This window comes from Chrysemys picta, chromosome 13 (assembly GCF_011386835.1).
Source record: "Chrysemys picta bellii isolate R12L10 chromosome 13, ASM1138683v2, whole genome shotgun sequence".
Lineage (NCBI taxonomy): Eukaryota > Metazoa > Chordata > Testudines > Emydidae > Chrysemys > Chrysemys picta.
In genome coordinates, this window is record NC_088803.1 from 39385730 (window position 1) to 39409666 (window position 23937).

Genomic DNA, 23937 nt, shown 5'->3' on the forward strand with positions numbered 1-23937 from the left:
TTGTTTGACGTTAGCAGGATTCCCAAAGTGCAGATACTTTTATGAAACAAGAGGAGTAGTCTTTTTGTTGTTGTTGTTGTTGTTAATACTATGAAGTACTGCAGGAATTCTCTTAGTCTGCGTGTGGTGCAGAGATAGTGCAGCTCACCCACTCCCCTCCATTCACACAGTATATTCTGAGGGTCCCCCTCACTCTTTGCCCTTCCCTTGGTCTTTTAGCTAATCCCAGACATGTGCCTCTCTGCCCCCAACAATAATGGAATTAACAAATTATATTCCTTTTCTCTGTCCTTTGTCTTGCCTTGTCAATTTAGACTGTAGGCTCTTCAGAGCAGGAACTGTCCACTGCTGTTCTTGTATGGTGCCTGTCTCAGTGAAGCCCTGATTTGGCTAGTCCCTAGGTACTACCATAAAAAAACCCCATGATTAATTCATTTTAGAACAAGACTGTCTTGTTCTAAGATAGATGGATATGCTAGAGATACAGCTAGCCAGTGTGGGACAGCACTCAGCCTTTGGGATCACCCCACATCATGAATCTGAAAGAATGTGTGGCTTCTACCTAAAGGGGAAAAGGAATAGGTGGTTTATTTTAAAAACTTGGGCCATGGCTACACTAGAGAACTTACAACTGCATCAATACAGCTGCGCCGCTATAAGCTCTCTGTGTAGCTGCTCTAAGCCGACAGGAGCGAGCTCTCCGGTTGGCTTAATTATTCCAGCCCCCGTGAGTGGTGGTAAATACGTTGGCAGGGAAAGCTCTCCCACGACCTAGTGCTGTCCACATCAGCATAAATTATGTTGCTCAGGGGGGTGGCTAATTCACATCCCTGAGCGACGTAACTTAGTCAACTTAATCTGTAGTGTAGCCATAGCCTCAAATACCACGAATACGGAGGCTGTAGCAGCCATGTACCCAATTCTTTCTCACCTGACCTCACAAAGACTGAAGTATGTTCTGTGAAGATCATATGGCCTTGAAACTTTCAAGATAACTGAAAAAGGAAGAGAAGAAGAGCAGAAAAAAAGTCTCTGTGGAAGGGTCTGAGAATATTTTACACAGCGTTTCAGGAGCAGTCACTATCAAACACCAAGATCAGGGAAAGAGTGAAGAGTTTGGTAAGACGTGTCTTATTCTAAGGCCGTTTGAAATCCCAGCAAATGCTAGAAGCTCCTTTCTAGCAAGCAGCATTGCTAGGTAGGTTTCACTTACAATCTAGCTGATTCACAGCTGGGTAATTCTGGCAGAAAGGAGTATGGAAAGAGGATGCGGGATTATACCTGGCACTCGTGGTGGGGATAATACTTTGCACTTTATAACACTTGGATTCAAGGATCTCAAAGCACCTTACAAACATTAATGAATGTAGCCTCATTTTCCTCACGAGTCAGGCATTCTCCCATTTTAAATAAGGAGATGGAGGCATAGATGCTAAGTGACTTGTTTAAAGTCACACAGGAAGCCTATAGCAACACATGGGATAGAACTAAGGTCTCTGGACTCCTACACCTGTGTGACTATAAAGAACTTCCTTCCTTTCTGACTGAGTGAGATGTAACGAGGTCTGGAGAGAAAAACATAGCCCAATTGTGATTGATAACATTAGGGAGGGCCAGTCACATATCCAGTAAAGATGGAAGCCCAAAGTTTGTGATTCAGGGATGCACGAGTCTCATGCTGATCAGAAGCCAGGCCACTGTAGAACAGCAGAAAAAGGGACTTTTGCTGAACTTGATCTTATTTCAATCCAATCAATAGGAACTCTGAACGATTTATTTCATGATGGATTAGAAAAATCTCAGAAAATATCATGGCCAAGAATAATGGACATTGACTACCATCATTGAATGTAATTAGAAATATATAATAATGTTTTTAATTTTTTTGATTAATGCTTTTTAAAAAAAAAAATCAGTTCAGAACTAGGTATCTAATGAAAACTTTCATTTGTTGTTTGATGTATAGACCAATATGTTGTTAAAAAAAACACTTCATTTCAATAAACAGAATCAGCTACTAGCCCAATAAAAATATTTATCTAGTTTTGGGCTACTTTTTAAGTGACTTTAGACTATTAATGCAGAATGTCGTTCTGCTGAAAAGAAGAAGTGGAAACAGAGGCCTGGAACACACAGAAGGGCGTTTCTTTCAAAAGCAGCCTACTGATCATGAAGTGAATAAAACTGACAGGCCTCAACAGAAGGTGAAATCTGGTTTCACAGGCAAAGAGTTTAATCAGGCATTTTAACTGGAGCAAAGAACAGCAACAGAGGTGGTTTCAATAAGGCAGAACCCTCATATCATTGGCATGCAAGGGAGGAAGTTTTATTAAAGAGGCTAGGCACTGGTTTTTGCCAGAAAGGCTGTGGCTGGTTTTGCCCTCAGATACATACAGGGTCTTGAGGTACAGAAGCAAGAGGCTGCAATGGACCTCGGCAGAGGCAAAGGTGTGATGGCTAGTGGAGCAAGATCTTGAGCTGGTGGTTATTGTTACAAAATGAGCATCATTGTGGAGAACTCAGTAAAGAGTTTCTAGGTATACAGGTGAGATACAGCCAGTGAATATGACTGACCCTTAAAAGATCTGAGACGTGTTAAGAAGCTTGGAGCTTTTATACCATGCATCAATACAAGCAGAAGCCTAGGGAACGGCAGCTTCTGATGTTTTTGGGCTGTTTTGCAATAGATGGCAGGCAGGAAAAACCAAAAATTGCAACAGCCAGAGAACAGAGTGTATCCAAGAACGTCGCATTAGAGCAAGTTACACAACACTGACAATTCTCTGGTGACCTGAGCTCCCAAACGCTATAGGAAGGTGCCAGAGAGCAGTGCACCTCATATGCCTGGGAGCTCCACAGATAAAAGTTCTCTCTTTTTGGATTTGTGACAAATCAGATACATTAATGGGGATAACGCCAATGTCATGCCAAATATAACTGTACCTTCCCTTGGTTGTGATTTCCAAGTGAATTCCACCAACAGAGCAGTCTTATACTGGAGTAAGTGACGTTTCACTCCTACTCACAGAGTTCCTACTATAGGTGTGTTGGACTGAGGAGTGTCACATGTATTGAAGTGTTGTATTTTTCCCTAGACTGTGTACCGAAGAAGTGGGCTGTAGTCCACGAAAGTTTATGCTCTAATAAATTTGTTAGTCTCTAAGGTGCCACAAGTACTCCTGTTTTTCTTTTTACTTTACCACAATTGCTGTTTAAAGTGAATGACTGAAAATTTGCAAGTGGAGGGGGTTAGAAGGGAAAAAACTCAAGCTAAATTCCCAAAACAGATAGAAATATACATATATGTTTACTGGTAACACATCTTTACTCCTAGAAGCACTTGTTTTAGGTATTCCCATAACAGTAACACCCATCTACATTCCATACAAATTTGTCACCCCCTCACTTTTGTTGAAAATTATTTACATGACAAATAAGAACTAATGACATCGATGTTTTAGAAAACAATTAACAGCAAAGGAAGGAATCCTGCAACATTTTAAGTTTCCTGCAATTAAAAAAAAAAAATTAAGAGTCACTCATTTTAGCCCTGTCACATATATGGGCCCTGGCTGGCCATTACAGATAAATACCAAGTAAAGCAATCAAGATTGGAGCTGGATGCATAGCCTACACAAGCAGCTAACTAGATCAACAGGACAGCAGAGTCTCAATGGCTGCTAGGAAGGTGGTCCCTCAAGGATTTAGCTAGAAGAAGCTGAAGGTTTTTTCCTTTTGCCACTGCATGTGTCCCACAGGTTGGCAACACCTGATCTAATCTACAGGGAACATTAAAACCAACAAACAAAGGTCAAGCAAGCACAAGACAATGATAAACTTTGTAGCTACTGGTCACATGTCCACCAGGGGTAGTTGGGGCAGCACAGAGGGTGTGGTGACAAGACAATTTGTGACTGTCTCAAGTAGCAACAGCCTGCTGAACATGTTAACCTTGGCTGCATTGCCCCCAAAACAAACAGTGCACAAAGTTTACTCAAAAGTGAGTATAGTTTAATGATAAAAATCTACTTATATATAGTATTGTCTGAACATTTAAACAGAAATCCTGAAACAAACATTGGTCGATGTGTTTGAATATTAGGGCACTGAATGACTATTCTGCCAAGTGTAATTATTACTAATATTTTGCTATTCTACAGCACCTTTCAGCCAAAGATCTCAAAGCACTTTACAAAATTTAAGCCACAAGTATTCCTGAGAGGCAAAAGGAGGAGAGTGAGGAACAGTTATTAATCACCCCACCCAAGGTCACATGGCGAGTCAGTGGCAACGCCTGGATGGAACACAGGTCTCCTGGTTTCCTAACCACATGTGGTCTAGTCACTGTATTACACTTCTTTTAGAAATGCTTTATTAGAATACAGCAGTATCTCTTGCCTGGCCTCCCACTATTTTAGCTCACATCTGAACACAATGGAAGAGTCCACCAAAAAGCCAGAAACAGTGTGTGGCCTAGAGGAGAAAGTGCAGGAGTCTCAGCCTTTTACTTTACATCTGAAGGTTAGATGCTTATGGGAGAAACAAACTAATAGGTTCTTTTGGTTAAACTACCAAAGTGTGAGGGGAAGAGAGTTAGATGCAAAACAGCAGCAGCAATTCAAAGTGAACAGGATAGGCTCTCCTCAGACAGCCTGGCACATTCTCTGTTCAATCAACTAAGGAAACAAATGACTCAGTTCTGGGAAACCTGTGCTGGGTAGCTTTACACATTGGGAGTCTCATTCAGTTCAATCCAAAAGAATCAAAAAGCAAGTACTAGAAGGATGGAAACATCTCCTGAGATGCTCTCTGTCCCCTTAGAGAGGAACTGACAGAAGTTGGCTGCATTAAAGTTGTGTCTTTTAAGGCGTGTATTGGGGAATTTAGAAACAAGAGTTACATCTAAGAAGGTACTGTGACGTTGTGCAGTCTATATGGTTTTATAAAAACATGATAATAAGTGAATATAATGTAACTGGGATATGCTTCATGCAAAAGGTCTCTTGTAAGGTATCATTACAAAGCTTATAATCTACTGAGTGTGATTATCCTATTTGTATAAATGTACCATTCTTGTATCTAAAACTAGAAATATAAAATATAACTCTGAGGGCCTACTGTAATTATGCAAAGTGTGGGCCATTAATGGTGGTTTGGAATCTTGATGACTCCCATTAACAAGGACCATTGTCTGCAGATGGCTGTGTTTTGCCTGCGAGTCTTCCTGTGTGTGTGTGTGTGCTGGCAAATGGGTAACGAAGTCTTGCAGTGATATGTGATCATGTCACCTGAACTGGAATCCATTTTTAACCTGGTGCTTTTCCAGTGAGGGGGGGGTGGAAACCCAGAGGGACAAAGGGTTCCCGCCTTATGCAAAAGATATATAAAGGGGTGGAACAGAACAAAGAGGATGAGAGAAGCCATCATGAAGAATCCCCTAGCTATCACTTGACCTAGAACAAGAGCTGTACCAGGGGAAAATTGTGCCCAGGCCTGGAAGGTGTCCAGTCTGAGAAAAAACTTACTGAAGCATCTCTGAGAGTGAGATTATCTGTATTCAGTTTGATTAGACATAGATTTGCGCATTTTATTTTACTTTGCTTGGTGACTTACTTTGTTCTGTCTGTTACTACTTGGAACCACTTAAATCCTACTGTCTGTATTTAATAAAAATCACTTTTTACTTAGTAATTAACTCAGAGTATGTATTAATACCTGGGGGAACAAACAACTGTGCATCTCTCTCGATCAGTGTTATAGAGGGTGAACAATTTATGAGTTTACCCTGTATAAGCTTTATACAGGGTAAAAGGGATTTATTTGGGTTTAGACCCCATTGAGAGTTGGGCATCTGAGTGCTAAAAACAAGCACACTTCTGTGAGCGGTTTTCAAGTAATTCGGATCCTGGGTCTGTGTTGGAGCAGACGGGAGTGTCTGGCTCAGCAAGACAGGGTGCTGGAGTCCTGATCAGCTAGGTAAAACAGGGATAGAAGTAGTCTCGGCACATGGGGTGGCAGCTCCCAAGGGGGTTTCTGTGATCTAACCGGTCACAGGTACCGAAGGGAAGAAGTGCCCAGAAAGATGGAAAACAGCCTGTCAGACACTGTAGCTTGAGTTACAGCCAGAAGCTGCCAGCAAAACCAGCTGGGGAGCCAGACACTAAACACAAGGATCGGCCAGAGAAATTGGCTCGTAAGCAAACATCTATCAGATAGACGACTTGAGCAAAACAACCCAGCCCCAGTTCAGCAAACTAAAGAACCAAGTTTCAACTAAAAAAAAAAAAATAGCAACAAAGCTAGCTTGCTTTGGATGTACCCAGCTAGCTGGAGAGCCAGATGGGATTGAAGTGAGAGACCTTCCTATCACACTTACACATGCACTAGTCTAGAATTCTGTTTAGAACTGAAAATTGATGGTTATACAGAGGACACTGACATAGAAACTCTTCTGCTCCGTCTCTTCAGAAAAACGATGGCAGCATGCGGACCCCAGAGCAGGCTGGTATAGTAGAGGATGCTGCAGGAGAACCAAAATGGAGACTTGCTCCTTTGCTAAAAAGACTCCCCTCCCCCCAGCAGTTCACCTCCTGGGTGGCTTAGTGAGCAAAGCCTCTTGCCACACACCGACACTCTCTGAAGTCTCTGGTTCCAATCAAGCAGGATCAATGCAGCCCTTTGCAGTACCATGCAGTTTACTCTGGAGGTCCCTTTTGGAGGATAACATAATACTCAAATATACCTTCAGGATCCTATGGTGCGCTTCATACAAGGCCTGTGTCTGCCCCTAGCGTGCCTGTTCAACACTCCCTCCGGCAGCACTAGCTAGCACCTCCACCCCAAAGTTGGCAGCATTTCAATGGTGCAGCATGTGTAGGGCTCAAGGTAAAGGGCTCAGTTTTATAAAATAATGTATATTTCTAGAGTACCTTTCTCTTTGAGGGATCCCAGAGCATTCAGCTACATACTTATAAGAATCATTGCACCCGTCTGCAATGCAGCTGCAATAGTACTGAATGTGGGATTTTTTTAACCAAGACATCTATTCTTTCAGAACAGGCTATGTACAAATGTTTACACTAGTGTGATTCTCAGCTTGGGTTAGACACACTTGTGCTAGCTCTAATGGAGTTAGTGTGCTCACATGGGTATGTACTTGAGACAGCGTGGAATTCAATGCACCTACTTCAAAAAGATGAAGGGATACACTTCCTGTCTACCAAGATTTATACTGCACTCGTCACTTGGATATCCAAGCACCTTATATTGTAAAAAAACCATTAATTTCTCTTAATCCTGACAGACTTTGAACTTGTTCTAGAGTCAACATAGATCATACTTGATACTTAGGTAACATAAGAGTTAAGCAATCTTTTTTAAAGTAACTAAGATAAAAATCAACTTTTACAACAAAGCAGCCAATCAGTTAAGGTTTTATAGCTAATCACTTTTTTCTGCACAGAGGAAAGAAATGGAGAAAAACTATCAATCTGGATTCAGTTTATCTGTCAAGTTGCAGTCTGATGACAATATTGCAATTAATAAACCTCTAAAACACAAAGATAACACCAAATACCACAAGTCAGCCCTAAAGGTACAAAAGATTTTAAGTTTCATCTGCATTTGTTGTTTTGTGTGTTTTTTTGGCTGCTTTATGACATACTGAAGGACTGAAAAACAAGGGAGAAGACCCATTTACAATGTCAAAACCGGCAAGTCTCGTCCTCTCTAGTTTTGCAGTAGGGCTTCTTACATGGAGAATGGGTGGGGCAGGTGGGGGGGATAGAGAGGGGAGGTACTGTCTCACAATGTAGTCCAAGGTCTCACTTTAACTGAGGGTTGGTCTACACTACACAGTTAGGTAGACATAATGCAGCTTACATCGACCTAATAATGTCAGTTTCTACAATCTTCCTCCTGCGGACGTAATTGCCCTGCTACACCAACACAATAACTCCACGTCCATGAGAGGCGTAAGGCTTACAATGATGTAGTTAAGGCATTGCAGTGTCTGAGGACACTGCATCCCTTACATTGGCGGTTGGCTGTCTTGTCAATTTCACAGCTCCTCTTGTGGAATTGACAAGTAGGCCTGGCAACTAGAACTCAGCCTCCTCCTCTCCCTGGTTGACTTACTTTTCTAGTGTAGACATACCCAGAGAGGGCAGGTGTATTAAGTATTTGGCAGAGACATCCATGCCAGTAAGCAATGGAGTTAAATAAAAGTGTTAAAACCCCCAGAGTTTTAAATAGTCTTACTCAATACCACTTCCCCTTCAAACAGCTCAGCTTTGTCTCACAATGAGACTTTTCACAGCTCTCCAGTCACTAGAGAGAGATCCACAGCAAACAAGACCTGAACTTCTAACATAAAAGCAAGCAGAAGCCCCCCCACACACAACCCCCACCCTTTAAAAAAACAAAACAAACCTCTCAGGCCATCTGTGCACATCAGGAAAGGCCCGGATTAGGCCCATCTCAATTCTCCTTTCCTCTCTAGATCACCTTTGAGCAAACAAATACAGAATCTTTAATTCAGAAATCGTTCTGAAACCAAACAAAGTTCTTGGCCAGCCTCTCTCCCTGCATGAGACTCACATAGCATATGATTTGGCACAGCACATTACAACATGCCAGGTCAGATGATATCTAATAAAAGAATCTGCTCACATCGCCCAGGCAAATGACTGCCTTCGTGACAGCCTGCACACACAGGATCCAGGCCCCTAGAGTTGGAAGTGTTTCTGGAGTCAGTGAATGTCACTAAATATATTTTAAGTAAATTCAACAGTAAAAAATAAAGGAGTTTTTCCTATCCTGTAAGGCACTGACAGAGAAGGAGTGTAATGTGGCCATTTAAAGTATGCCTGCACTGCAGCTGGGAGCATGCCTCCCAGACTGGAGAGACAGACACTGGCTAGCTGCACATGAGCTAGAGTGCTGAAGCGTGGATGCTGGGTCTCGGTCTCGTCCTGAGTTTGGACCCAGGAGCTGAACAGGCTTGGACTTGGGTGGTCAGCCTGAACCACTGTCAGTGCTGCAACATCCGCACTGTGATTTTTAGCGTGCTGTTTTAAGTGGAGGTGGCACATCTGTCTTATCTCCAGGCACTCTGAACCTCATGCTCAAACACACACTTTGCAAACAAGCCCGAAGAAGGGGCACCAAAAAACTAACGACAAGAAAACTATTAGTTACTACTGCAGCAGTAGTTCTAGATCTTTAATATTTTACAGTTAAACAGGTTTTTGCTAGTTTCCCATGTTTTCACCTTCACAGGGAATAACTCCTCCCACTTCTTTTGTTTTTACATTGAAAAATGTAGCGCTAGTGAATGGAACCTTCAGCCAGAACTCCAGTTTACCCATAGAACAGATACAGCACAGGCAGCAGCACTACCTGCTTCCCCACACAGCCAATCAATTCATCTCACCATTGAAAAGCCCTCCCCTATCTCCAAAACTCATGCAATTTCACTAGCAAGAAAGGAGGCAAATAACTCAGTCAGTGGATGTTGTAATGCAATGGCCATCCACTAGAAATGGACTGAAACCCCACAATTCATTTCATAGGCTAGACAGGTGACAAGGAACAATTCTCTCTGATCAGTGCTGGATTCAAACAAATGACAGGTAATATTGAATCTAGCTCAGGATTCTCAATTAAACATTATAGACCTCCAGTGACACAGCAGTAATAATGGAGCTTTCCACTGTTACTAATTGCTTCAAATCATTAAAAAAAAATGTAGAGCTTTAAATTAAAACTTTTAGACACAACAGCAGGTTCATAACATTAACACACACCAATCCATGCCACCTTTTGCAATAAGAGAACGAGATAACTCCTGCTCTTTAGCTCAAAGCCCTTTGGGTTTTGCCAAAATGACCCCTGGGGTAACCCTTTAGCAGGGACAGAGATCATCTAAAGCAGGGATTCAGGCACTCTGGAGGTCTCAGAACAGCCATTTGTGCAGGGATGAATAATTCTCTACATTCCCATACTCAGAATGACATTATACAGAAATAGAACAACTATAAAAAAAGTCAAAGAATCCTTGACTATGGACCAAAAGCAACCTCATGATCAGCAGGTGCACTCATTTAAGTCAATATAAAATACACCCACTTACTGTAGGGCTGAATTTGGCCTTAAGTGTTTAATGTTTTTTTTAAACAAGACAAAGTTGGGGAAAGCATATGAGGGAAATTAAGTAACCCTGGATCAAATGAAACACTGATATAATCTCCCTCTCCAGAGGAATAATATTAGAGCATAGCGTCTTGTTTGTTGCTGTGTGACATTTATATTACTTTATTGGACTCATTTTTGAATAGTTTATCAGCTATTTCCACACTACTATATTTACACAGAATCCAAATTCTGCTACTTTAATCATTCACTGCTATTTAAACACTATTATCAGTGAATTGGCTACCTTATCAGTTAAGCTCGTAACTGGGACAACCAAGGGCTCAGTCTTTCATCACTGTTCCTTCTGAGAAGAAAGCCGTCTGGGAACAGATATTATGGGTTAAACACAGGGTGGATTTGATGTAAATCACTAGTCAAGAAGACTCGATTTAATCATGGATTTCTACATAAAAGTGCATTCTTGTTGGTTGTTATAACCTTAATACATATTCTTCACAACTCAGATAGATGTAGGTATAGTTTTTAGAAGGTATACACTATACATTTTTAAAGTGATTTATTTTGAAAATTTTCAGATTAGTTTTACAGCTAAATCAGAAAATGAATGATTGTTTGGTTATTTCATTTACCAAAGGTAACTGAAGCAGATATTTACGAAGTCATTGGGAGTGAACTATCTCCAATTCAACAGGTTAATCATTAATATTTGGAGGATTTTCTTGCCGAGCTGTATTAGGAGGAGGTCATCACCAGACAGACATTTAAATTGTTGTAGTTAACTAAAACAATAGCGTTATGTAGTCTGAATGTTTTTCTTCAACAGCAAACACATAATATTTTAACAAAACAAGAATATGAATTTTTGAATTTAGTTAAACATTCAAGTTTTTTAAAATCAGGTTTGTTTTTGTTAAAGTTGTTTTTAACTAAAATAGTTAAATGAAATATTTAAAATAAAATTAAATCGACATTAGCCAGGTCAATATGAGAAACTTAAAATATTGGCTTCTGCATCTAACTCAGTCGTCTTCTCTTTCATTTTCCTGTTTATTCATAATGTGGCAAAGCTTTCCTGCTTTTACAGGTCCCAAACGATTTCTCAATTTGGAATGAATTAGTCCAAAGTAAGAAAATATTCTTTCTGCACCAGCAGAAGAAGCTACTGCTGTTAAAAGTGAGATTAACACTTCAACAGTCTCTGAATCCAAGTGCTTAAGTGACTTCCACCAGTTCACTGATGTGACTTTCTTTAAATCATCAGCAAACATATATTTCTTGAATGGTTCTTATTTCCAAACTGGGTCTCTTTTACAGACTGCTGCCCTTATAGGTTTTCCCTTCTAGTGAGAGAATGGTATGGTAGATCTCAAATCAATGAAGGCAACACTCAGGAAGACCTCAAGACTTCTGGAATATGCTGCTCAAACAGGTTTCAGAGTAGCAGCCGTGTTAGTCTGTATCCGCAGAAAGAACAGGAGTACTTGTGGCACCTTAGAGACTAACAAATTGCCACAAGTACTCCTGTTCTTCTTTTTGCGGATACAGACTAACACGGCTGCTACTCTGAAACCTTAGAGACTAACAAATTTATTAGAGCATAAGCTTTCGTGGACTACAGCCCACTTCTTCCGATGCATATGCATATGCAATGAGTGCAATAAAGTAATAATGCATATGCATCGGAAGAAGTGGGCTGTAGTCCACAAAAGCTTATGCTCTAATACATTTGTTAGTCTCTAAGGTGCCACAAGTACTCCTGTTCTTTCTGCTCAGTTTCACTTTTGTTTCTAATGCCTGTCCCTCCCTTTTCACATTTATCTCCAGACTTCTCCTTGTCCGGACCTATTCCACCCCCAACACTCCTCTATTCATGGAACTTTTTGAAACTTTGAACTTTTAGAGAGATTGACTCTGCATACACAAATTTGAGGTCTTATTTCTCACCTATATATATATTATGTATTTAAAAACATTTTTGCTGTTAACAAACATGTTATGTCTGGAGACACAAATCCACAGTTTGAGAACTGCAAAACTAAGCATCTCTGATGGTATCTTCTAGACTGAGCACCGAGTCCCATTGGGTAGATAGAAAGATTAACCTAAATAATCTATACAGAAGTCCCTGGAACCCCATAAAATTGGGTCCCTAATCCATGAACTATTGGAACTCATTTACAAAACTTTACTTAAACATTACATGAATATATTGTCTCATACTATAGAATCAGAATTTATAATCCCTATTCCATGATGAGATATCTTTGAACTATAGTGTATCTATCTTTAGATAGTTTTTTCCCTCAAAAAGCATTTTATCAAAATAATCCAATTTAAATAAAAAACAATTTTTTAAAAATCATTGATTTTTATCCACCCTAGTTAAAAATAATTGCCGACTTCTTCCCCTATCTATCGTCTCTTGATCATGGGATAATTCCCATGCAAGATGTCATTCTCTCTTCACCACCATCCCATAAATGGGAAACAGAGAAGGGAAGAGGGGACAACATTCTAAAATTGAAGTGAAAGGAGAAAAAAAAAAAAAAAAAAAAAACCACCACCACCGAAATGAGCAAAAAACAAGTTTAAGAGCCACTGAGAACTGGCCAAGCAGTCTTACTGCTCAGGTTCCAAGAGCAAGCAATATCTAATAGCTGTCGTACTTGCTTGGTATCCTGTAATAAGTAATACTGCTCACACTGAACTGGGATTTAGATTCCCATTCACCACCCACAGGAACAATGTGAAACATACAGCTCACATTATATTTATTCAAGGCTCCTTCTCAGAGAACAAGCATATTAGAAAGCACAGCAGCTGAGAAGAGTTTAGGGTATTCATCTGCAAATATGCTCTTTTCTATTCATTAATAAAGCAGTTACTGTAAAGCCCATGTTTATATTTTTCCTTACCATTCATCCTTAGTATATGGTACAAAAGTCACATACACTAGAGGAGGCAGAAAGTTAGCATTTTAGGGACGTTTGTTAGCATCATGCTTTGTTGAGAAACCAGTATTTAACCTACAGTTTGTCAGATAGTTAGGAGAACATACAATCTAAGCCAAGCACTATGCCAAGGTAGCATGCTCTCTCTAATACTTTCTCTGCAGATTCCCATTACAGTCTCCATGCAACACAGAATCACAGTGGCGTTCTTTTGAAGCAATCTCATTCCACTAGAATGCTGACTCTTCAAAGCAGATATATTTGGCACCTGGGGATGCTTTTTGCCCTCTGTACATTGGGCAGCATTTCAAGTTGTTAAGAGTGCAACTTGTTACATGGAGCCCAATTCTAATATACCAGAACCACCTTCAACTCAGTTTTGTGTTCTGTTAAATCCACACAACATACATTCCATCTATGGGGTTGAATCTGTCCCTATAAATTGAGGGTTGCCATAAATAAGTTATGAGATTGAAATACTTGATTTCTTGTAATTCTGCCTATCATGAAGCAGAACTACTATAGCAGGAGTTCACTACAAACAACTTCCAACACATCAGATATTAAAAATAATTGCTATTCAGATTCACAAATCCTGTATGCTATGAACCCTGAAATGAGATAGTGAAGTAGCACAGCATATAACCTGTGTTGATAAGAACACATTTTACAGCCTTCCATACTGTATTCTCTTTCCCTATTTTTAGTAACTTATTTGGTAGTTGTTTTCCCCCCCCCCCCCCAATCTGAGGACTCGCACTTAGTGGGTTTTTTTCATAATTCCTTTTCCCCTCTGAATCTCGCCACAATTTATCAGTAAAATTGTATTGACGATTGTAACAGAAAATAAAACAAAGTGTACAAGTTTTGCCAGTAGATCTCAGAGCATTTTAGTAAGGTGGATAAGCATCACTGTCACTGGTGTAACATCATGTGATACAATGTGAATGATGAAAGTCTGGAAAAAAGGCAATTAGTAGTTCCAAACACAAATTTTCCCCAGAAATTCCCAAACTAGTCCACAATAGGTACAGAAAGTGATCAGGCCAGATTCTCTGTGGTGCTGCCTGTGGGAGGGGTGCCCCACGGGAGGAGCAAATTTGGCTCTTCACCAGCTCCAGTATAATTCAGAGCAGCCAAAGAACCCTCCATTCCTGCTGATAATATCAGGATGCAACAATGCTTTCAGCCAGAAGCCTCCTCTCCCAACACTTTCCCCCTATTTCAGTGCAGGGACAAGGGAACAAAGTAGGAGCCTGCTATGCATTCCCTTAAGCAGAAGCACCTCTCTGCTCAAGCAATCCAGTCAGCTTTCAACCCCTTTGTACCACCAGAGCAAGGCAAAAGGACTAGACTGTCCCTGGCAATCTGGGCACCTATAAATGCAAATTGGGAAGATAAAGTAAACAGACCAGATTTTGTCTGGCAATCTGATCTGTTTACTTTATCTTTCCAATTTGCATTTATGGGTTTCCAGTCCAACAGACTAAAAACCAATCAAAAGTCACTTCTTTATGGATTACTTACAACAAGGAGCTAGCAGAAAAGACCTGCAATCTCAGTTAAATGATAGAGTTAACATTTTGAAGGTGAAGGCCAGGTCTCAGATTCTGATACTCCTGACATGTCTTTATTTCCACATTTGTAATATAATCAGAGACACTAAGGAAGAGCGTACATCTCCAAAAGCCCAAATTTTACAGATGTCTGACAATTCAGAACCAAGATCTTTCTTTGTACCCACCTTAATGGTACAATCCTAAAGACTTTCTATAGCAGGCATTTATTTAAATGGATAAATATCCATAATAATTTTGTAACTCAGTTATTTATCTTTTGAACAAGTCTCGTGTAATTATTTCAAAGAAATTAAAAAAAAACATGGGAAAAAATATCAGAATTAGTGATCCTTCTGACCTCCTTTGTAAAATTCTTTGAGGTCCACTGATGAAGAGCACATACAGAGGTGAGCATTATTCTACAAGGCAAAGCCATTTCATCTACAAGACAAGAGCACAGAAATGGTTGGAACAACAGCCAGAGTAGTGATGAACTTTAATTTGAAGTGGCACCCTACACTGAATATTTAGTTGCAGATACTCATTACCACTCTCCTCAACTAGGAGACAAGAATCTGAACAAATGCTTATGATCACGCATATACTTCCAGCTTCACAAAATGCATTTCAGTGACCAGGGAATGATGAACATTTATGTTATTACAATTCAGTTACTACCTTGTGAATGACTTCTACTTACATATCCCAACAATAACTGAGAGAGTATGGTCCAGGCTCAAGTAGGAGAGGAGATTGTAGAAGTTGAAAGAGATCAGACAGAAGCATAAGATGACACTGATCCATTCTTGCAGTCTTTTCCCTGTTGAACAAAAGAGGGCACATTAACAGTAATATTTGAAACACTTTGGGATTAAAAGCCAAGGTACTATAGTAATCTATTGCCTGTATGATTTGCTCAGTTTCTCCTCTTTCATGTTGTTTAGAAATGATGAGGCAGAAACTTATTTAGTGGTGGGAACAGTATATTTTGTCTCATGTCAGAGACACTCCTCCGCTATGCACCATTATTTAAATAAATAAATAAAAATCAAATAAATAAAAAAAATAAAAAGGACAGAAAAAACATCTTTCCGCATAGTTTTCAGTTTCCTTCTTGCAGTGTTCACTGTCAAGCCCTTCAGCAGCTTTGGTCTTGCTTTTGTAGCTGCCACACCTTTTCTACGCAAGAACAGGAAGCAGCACACCACTTCACTGCTAATGGCACATTTTCACTGTTGTCAGCAGGAGTGAAGTTCAGCCTCAAAGTGCTGATTTTCCTTCAGCAGGCTTTTTACCTTTCAGTCTTAGGAGTCTCAGATATAGTGACTGAAGTACTTTGTCCCCCATATCCATGTACAGAGGCTATTTTAAAACTGGTCATGAAAAGCTTCCATCATATTAAGGAAATGAACAGAAACTGTTTTTATATGTTTCATTTTCAAACATGAATGAACAGGAAAATGCATTCTCTGGTATTCCCGTGCCGCAGCAGAGCTGCTTTCATAACATCTTTATATGTGGCTCTCAAAGCTCTTTAGGCATTAACCCTCCCCCCCCCCCAAAAAAAAAACCTCCACGGCCTTATCTTTACTAGGGGAAAAAACCCTTAACTTGAGTTAGTTAAAACAAGGGAGTTTTTTATTTTCACACAAGTTAGCAAGTAATATTAAAGACTAGCCTCCCTGACAGCCTTTATCTGAGCCTGATAACTTGTATGAAAATGATCAACTGCCTAATCTTCCCTAGGATTTTACCTCAAATTAGCCATCTCAAATTAAGAACACCTTTTCCCTCCCTAGTGAATGCCTGTGAGGCATGATAATTCTGAGTGTTAAACAGAGGCACAGACAGGTTAAATTGCTTAACCAAGGTGGGTCTGTGACAGAGCTGGGAATAGAGCCCAGGAGTCCTGACTCCCAGTCACATTCAGAACTTTGTATACAGTAGAACCTCAGAGTTACAAACACCAGTCAACCACACACCTCATTTAGAATTGGAAATACGCAATCAGGCAGCAGCGGGGGGGGGGGGAGGGGGGGAGAGGACTGTGTTAAACTACTAAAAAAATAAAGGGAAAGCAGCATTTTTCTTCTACACAGTAAAGTTTCAAAGTTGTATTAAGTCAACATTCAGTTGTAAGCTTTTGAAAGAACCACCATATTGTTTTGTTCAGAGTTATGAACATGTCAGTTATGAACAACCTCCATTCTCAAGTTTTTCATAACTCTGAGGTTCTACTGTACTGTGAAATAACAGGGCATACAGCTAAGACAAGATACTCTGGGACACTTGGGAAGACACAAGAAGGTGCGGTCTAAGAATCAGTCATTTCAGTTGAATCTTGCTACAGTTCTTCACATTTCAACAAATGCTCACTCTTTACCTTTACAAAGAGGAAGCATGTGTTTCAGGATAGAATTACACTCTAGGAAGGTTCTGATTTGCAGGGAATCAGAGCTAGAAAGCACCCGCTACTGGCTAATCAAGAGATACTTAAGTTTAGGACAGTGAGACACTATCTGATATGCCTTTGCTTCCTCAGACAAAATAAAAAAAGTGAATTTACAATCTTTTAAAGTGGCCAGTAAGAACAACAGTTGATGTAGTTACTGGTCATGAATATCCTGAATATTCTATCAGATGTGAGAAGTCCCAATCACTCCCCCTTCTTAGATCTCATCTGCTCTAGCAACTCTCTCACTGCTGACAACAAATGTCAGCAGCAACAGAGCTGATATGGTGCTGAACACAGTTTAACTGTAAGCATTGTCAAGTACAAGTTATTAAAAGTTAACTCTTTTCTGAAAAGGTGCTGAACATAGTTAGCCACTACTTTTACAGATAAATCATGTTCAGCACCAGTTCAAATGTACCTGTTGGAAGGGAGGGATAGCTCAGTGGTTTGAGCATTGGCCTGCTAAACCAAGGATTGAACCCACAACCCTGGAGGGGGCCATTTAGGGAACTGGGGCCAAAAAATAAATAAATAAATAAATAAAAAGTTGGGGATTGTTCCTGCTTTGAGCAGGGGGTTGGGCTAGATGACCTCCTGAGGTCCCTTCCAACCCTGATATTCTATGATTCTATATCAACCATCAGTAAGGGATACTTTTTGTAGTGTAGAAAACAGTCAATCAGTGCCAACTTAGGTTTAATACCTGTTTCCAATTGTTAGGGAAAACCTTGCTGAGCTGTATACAGAGGAGCAAAAAAAAAATCATGGTGATCAAGGGTCTGGTATGACGAGCAGGGCATTTTGTTATTCTCCAGTAGGCTGAGTAATATGGCATGCCCAGAAAGCATTGCTTTAATAATTCAGAAATAGAATTGGATGGGAATAAGAATCTTAAAAAGTAAACATGTCCTAATCTCACCACTGCAGAATTTTGTTCGGAGAAGGATGGACGTATCTAAATTGTAAAGCTGGATCCTGGGATAGCAGATGACTTTGTAAAAAGAGCAAAAGTGATTAAAGGAACACCAAAAAGAACAGGTTTTCAAAGAGGCAGAAGGTAACAATATGAAAGGCTGCTCTAAAAAGGCCTCCAAGGTACCCGAAGTTAAAGTTAATTAACATCCACATTCCGCAAGGAGAAGTGGCACCCTGATTAGAAGAGCTAACTTAAGAGGTCCACAAGGAGCAATTAGTTGACAATGTGGGAAAGATCAAGGCACTTCTTCGCATGTCCCAAGGTGTGTGACTAGAGCCCTGGAACTCTGCATACTAGGGATACCAAGACCACTCTCTTCATACTGACATCTGAAACCAGGAATATGGCCCCAATCTTGGCCAGACTTGCAACTGATTGACCAGAGTGCAAGTCAGCACTGATCACCTGATATTTATGGAACATGTGAACTTTAATAGTTGCCAGAGAGGCATTTTACCATTTTAAAAAAGGATTATGGAAATAAGCCAAAGTGACATGAGCTGAACTGGAAAAAGACACTCTTATTCCAGAATAAAAATGTCTACTTGTGAAGTTATAGCAGTATAGTTACGCCAGGAAGTTTCTCCATGTAGACATTCTCAATGTACCTAGGAACTATTTGTCATTCCCCCCCCAAAGTCATTATTCTAGCTTCATATTTGGACCCCCACAGTATCAGAATATGCTTACTTATGGAACTTGCAGTGTGGTCCCACCAGTGCATAAAGGGTTCACACATTTAATTCCTACTAGCATTAGTGAGTTACTGGTATAAAACCCCCTATAAAATCCACAATATGCACTGCTCCCTAATTTTTATCTGTAGCTGAAGGTAAAGGTAGTAGTCTCATACTTCAGAGAGTAAACAGACTACTAGAGAGAGTAAGGAAGAAGTTCTTCCGCTATAAGCCATGACAAAGTCAGCAAGGAAATTATTGGCCACCTTCCTTTGATGCCTAGGCAGTCTCTGCTGGGGTTAGGTTAGCATACTTGGATTAATGGTCTGATCTTTCAGCACAGCTGTGGTATGACCAATGTAGAGAAAAAAGTTCAAGTGGGTATGTCACTTGAAATAAACAATCCAGAAAACTGAAAAGCTAAGACACTTAAATGCATTCACTGATATTCATGTTCTGCCTGTGTGTGAAGTTTATTTTTCCTAATCACCTCAAATCTGTGAGCTAAGCTGTTTTAGCTGAACTGCCGTTTATGGCTGTTTTGCTGGAAACAGCAATAGGCACAGTTTCACTGAGTGCTGAAATATGTATTTTTTCCTCTTTCTGAAGATTAAAGCTCTCATCTTAGGAGGAATCTGTTGGAAATGACAATGGCATCGAAAATTACTCCTTACCCTTCATTCCAAAGAATTAATATATTTTTCCACTCATAGAAAGTAATATTAGGATGAGTTTCTGCAACTATTTCCACTGCATGATTGCACATCGATGGTTTGGGCTAAAAAAATGACACGCAGCAAAGTTTGATAACGGGTATGAAAAAAATTAACCTCCCCGCCCCAATCTCAAAGCACCATATCACTAGTACATGCCAATGCCATGAATATTTCTGTTGATACTGCCTTGCTGGGAGACAAGACTTGAACTGCAAGACTGGGGTGCGGAAAGGGAAACAATTTCTCTTGCTAGGCAACAGGGAAGGCTGCATGCTCTAGGGGCTGGAACACTGGGCTGGAATCAATGGACCTGGATTCCAGTCTGTCTGACTCAACTATTTGGCCTAGACAGCAAGTCATTTAGCTTCTCCATACCTCACTTTCCCCATCTGTAAAATAGGGATACAGCCAACTATCTTTTCTAAGTGCTTTGCAATCTCTTTTTGAAAATTGATATGTAAGTGCTGGGTATTACTGATAAAAATAATAAATTCAAACAATTAAAATTCATCTAAAAAGAGTACAGAAAAACCATGGAGTGCCTCGTATTAAGTGTATATTATTGCAGTTCTGCTTCAGATGAGTTCATTCCAGATATCTTCACAAGACACATGTCACACTGAACACAGATACCAAGTGTGGGACATTGCTGTTTCACAGTGTTCCCAAGAAGGATGACAAAAAAAGCCCTTTGATATGGGAAGTTAACAATAACTTCCGTGTCTAGATCTTGAGGGGTAGGGGTTGTGTTGCGTTAGTAGTTTGAAGAATAAAAAGATCTCTCCTGTCAGCCTTTTCCCTCTGCAGACCTGGGAGAGACAACTAAGCTAGGTAGCTGATTTGCCACATGCTGCAGCCCTATGCCTCTCTTGGCATGCACAGGCCTTGCTGTCTGGAGCCAAGGAAGGCGGCGTTTTGCCTTTCCAGGCAGTAAGGAAATCACCTAAAGCTCACTTAGCTTTGGAAAGTGGATCTCTCAGGCTCCCAGCTTCCCCCCGCCTCAGCAGTCTTCTGTTGCCTCCCTTCCACTCGCTTTTACTTCCCAAACCCTGTTCACTGCCGAGCTTCCTAATGACTTTTCCTTCCTGCCTGTCTCCCTCTTGGTCACCTCAAAGGGCCCTGTTGCTGTCACTGCACTTTCCTCAGACCGCCTCTCTATCCAAGCATCTGTTCTTCTTCCATCTTCTCCCATGGGTCCCAGACTACTGCGCTTACTGCCCCACACGCCCAACTGTCCATTCCACATCCATTATGGACCTCCATCACTGGACTTTTCCTGGTCCAAACGCCCTAACCTGTGGTTTGACTTGACCAGTTGTGTGCCACATGGTGGCCCCTATGGAGCATACTTGGTTGCCCTGCAGAGTGAATTACAAGAAAACTGACAGGTGGCAGCCTGGTTTCAGCACCATCCTCCACTCAGACACACTCCTCAGACCTGACATGTTAAGTTCAGCTCAAATCATCAGCTGCTCCACAGAGAGCATGAGGGTCCAGGCCAGGCCCAGCCCTCCTCCCACATCCCATCCCCATGGGATTCACTTCAAGTGAAATTCCCTGTCTGGCTACAAAGGCAACAAGGCCAGGGGGCTTCCTCCTCAGGTCTCAAATTGAGAAGTCAGACCCCTTGGACAAGTCCCTTCAAATGAATACTACCAGCCTAAGAGCTTATGTCCTAGCCCAGGGGTTGGCAACCTTTCAGAAATGGTGTGCTGAGTCTTCATTTATTCATTCTAATGTAAGGTTTTGCATGCCAGTAATACATTTTAATGTTTTTAGAAGGTCTCTGTCTATAAGTCTATAATATAGAACTAAACTATTGTTGTATGTAAAGTAAATAAGATTTTTAAAATGTTTAAGAAGCTTCATTTAAAATTACATTAAAATGCAGAGTCCCCCAAACCGGTGGCCAGGAGGGCAGCGTGAGTGCCACTGAAAATCAGCTTGTGTGCCGCCTTCAGCACACGTGCTATAGGTTGCTTACCCCTGCCCTAGCCCATGGAAAGAAGGGTTCATACCTAGTTACTTGCTTGATCCAAGGGGGAAAGAAACCCCACTCAACTCTGGGGGTGCAGTACATGAGGCTGCTCCCTCCAACATCTGCCTGGCCTAGGTGAGGGGGCTTGAAGTTGTAGCTTAGCCACCAGGGGGTGGGTGGGGAGGAAAGAGGGTGTTTTCCTGCCTGGGCATCACTTGGGGAAGAATAGGGCTGCCTTTCCCCCCTCCCATGCAGAGCCTCCCCTCCACTTCTATAACCCCCCTGCATCCCCCCAGTTCCCCTTATACCCCCCATACTGCCTACACCCCCCTCCCCCGCCCACCACGCCCCCTATACCCCACCCCACTCCCGGAGCAGAGCCCCCCGTTCCCCGACCCCGCCGCGCCCCCTACCCAGCGGGGCAGAGCCCCTGCCCGGTCCCCCTGCGCACCTGGGGAGTAGAGCTCCGCCAGCTCCCGCGCCCCGACGTGCTGGGCTCCCCAGCGCCGGCTGCTGCACTCGAACTCCTCCTGCGCGTAGACGGCCTCGGCCTCCAGCTCCGTGCCGGCCCCGTTCGCCTGGAGCCGGGCGCACTCGTCCCCGCCGCTCGCCATGGCCCGGCCTCGCCGCTCCGCCGCCTGCTCCCGGGCCCCGGCCAGAGGCAGCGTGTCGGCTTCGGGCTGCGGCCCGGGCAACAGGGCTCCAGGGCCAAGGGAACCGCCCAGTGCGACCGCTCGCGCCACAGGCATCGACACTAGCTGGGGCAGCCGCACTTACTTGCCTGCCGGGAGTCGCCGGCCAGAGGAGGGGGAGTGGCCAGCTACGCCCCAGCACCGCTCGTCCAATCACCTCCACTCCCGCACCGCCTTTCGGCCAATGGAAACCAGCGGTTGCTATGTCTCAGCCAATGGCAAGACAACAGAGGCCTTCGCATCTGGAGCACATCCTCTGCTCGCTGTATTAACAGGGGGCGGGGTATCACATCTGGAGACGCGCCATTGCACGGATGGCCTTCATGGGGCGGGGTTTCACATCTGCAGCAGCACCTCTGCCAGCTGAATTAACACCGTGAAAGGAGCACATCTGGAGAAGCACCATGGCATAGATGCATTAATGGGGAGGGGTTTCATATATGGAGCAGCATCTCTGCCCCCTATATTAATGGGGGAGGGGCACCACAGCTGGAGCAGAACCTCTGCCAGCTGTATTAACAGAAGAGGGGCAGCACAGGGCTGTAACTAGGGCGAGAGGGGCAGCTGCCCAGGGTGCAGAGTGGGCGGGGGTGCAAAAATGGTGCAGGACAGGATAGGGCCCAATGGCATCAGTCGTCCCCCCCCCCCCCCCAAAGGATCGGGTCAAGCAGCATAAGCCAGAGTCCATGGATGGGCATAGTTTGGGGGTAGGGGTGGCATTGTCCCCGCCCATAAAGAGACCGGTGCCGGGAGTGGAGGGGGTGGTATAGAGTTGCTTGTTCTCCTGCCAATACCTTTGCAGCTGGACACTGTCTCCTAGTGCCGAATGTCTTCCCCTTCTCTGTTTGCTGGATACCCTATATGGCAGGGCTGGCCAAACTTACTGACCCTGCGAGCCACCTCTGACAATCTTCACAAGTTCGAGACCCGGGGCGCACCTGACAGGGCTTGGGCCTTCAGCCCTGCTCTTGCTGAAGCTCTGAGCCCAGGCAGGTGCGCCCCGTAGGTCTGAATTCCTGAGACTCCCCCTCCCTGCTGGGCAGAAGCCCTTACCCCACCACCCCTCTACAAGACAGATGTCCCAAGCTCCCCCCACCCCAGTCTGGTAGGTGGGGAGGACATGGGGTGCTCTGCAAGCCGCATTTTAATGGTAAAGGAGCCACATGTGGCTCACGAGCCAGTTTGGCCACCCCTGCTATATGGCCAGAATCCTGTTTCCTATACAAAGGTGAATGCCATGGGGGTAGGGACTACAGGGGAAGGGGGCTGAGGTGAGGGAAAGAAGAAGTGGGGCTCCGCTGTTAAGCCAGCCCATCCTCCCCAGCACTGGCAGCCCACCCCCAGTCAGTTCCCCTGCTGCAGGTACCCCTTCCAGTGCCTTCCAAATATCCCCTCCCTTCAGCACTCCCCAAGTAACCCCCACAGTACACAGACACTCCTCGGACACCCCCCAAGTGCTTCCCCAGCCAGGGCCACCCAGAGGATTCAGGGGGCCTAGGGCAAAGCAATTTCGGGGGCCCCTTCCATAAAAAAAGGTTGCAATACTATAGAATACTATATTCTCGTGGGGACCCCTGCGGGGCTCGGGGCCTGGGGCAAATTACCCCACTTGCCCCTCCCCCCGGACAGCCCTGCCCCCGGCTCCTCCTCCCCCTCTCCCCAGCAACCCTAGGGGTTGCTCCATTCTCACAGCCTTCGTTTCTGGAGCTGACAAAAGCAAGTCCACCCTGCCAACAGCCACCTGCCCCCAGTGCCTGGGCTGGGCACTGGGCTTCATG

At 42.9% G+C, this 23937-nt stretch overlaps 1 protein-coding gene across 1 annotated transcript in view; it reads right to left on the reverse strand.

Moving 5' to 3' along the window:
* Positions 1–22291, reverse strand: part of PEDS1 (plasmanylethanolamine desaturase 1) — a 34238-nt gene extending 11947 nt beyond the window's left edge. Inside the window, exons 1-2 of the mRNA XM_005286229.4 lie at positions 21919–22291; positions 15366–15485 (exon numbers count right to left, since the gene is read on the reverse strand). Coding sequence (XP_005286286.1) covers positions 15366–15485; positions 21919–22216 — 418 coding nt within the window. The 5' untranslated portion in view covers positions 22217–22291. The remainder of the gene's footprint in view (positions 1–15365; positions 15486–21918) is intronic.
* Between the last annotated feature and the right edge of the window lie 1646 nt (positions 22292–23937).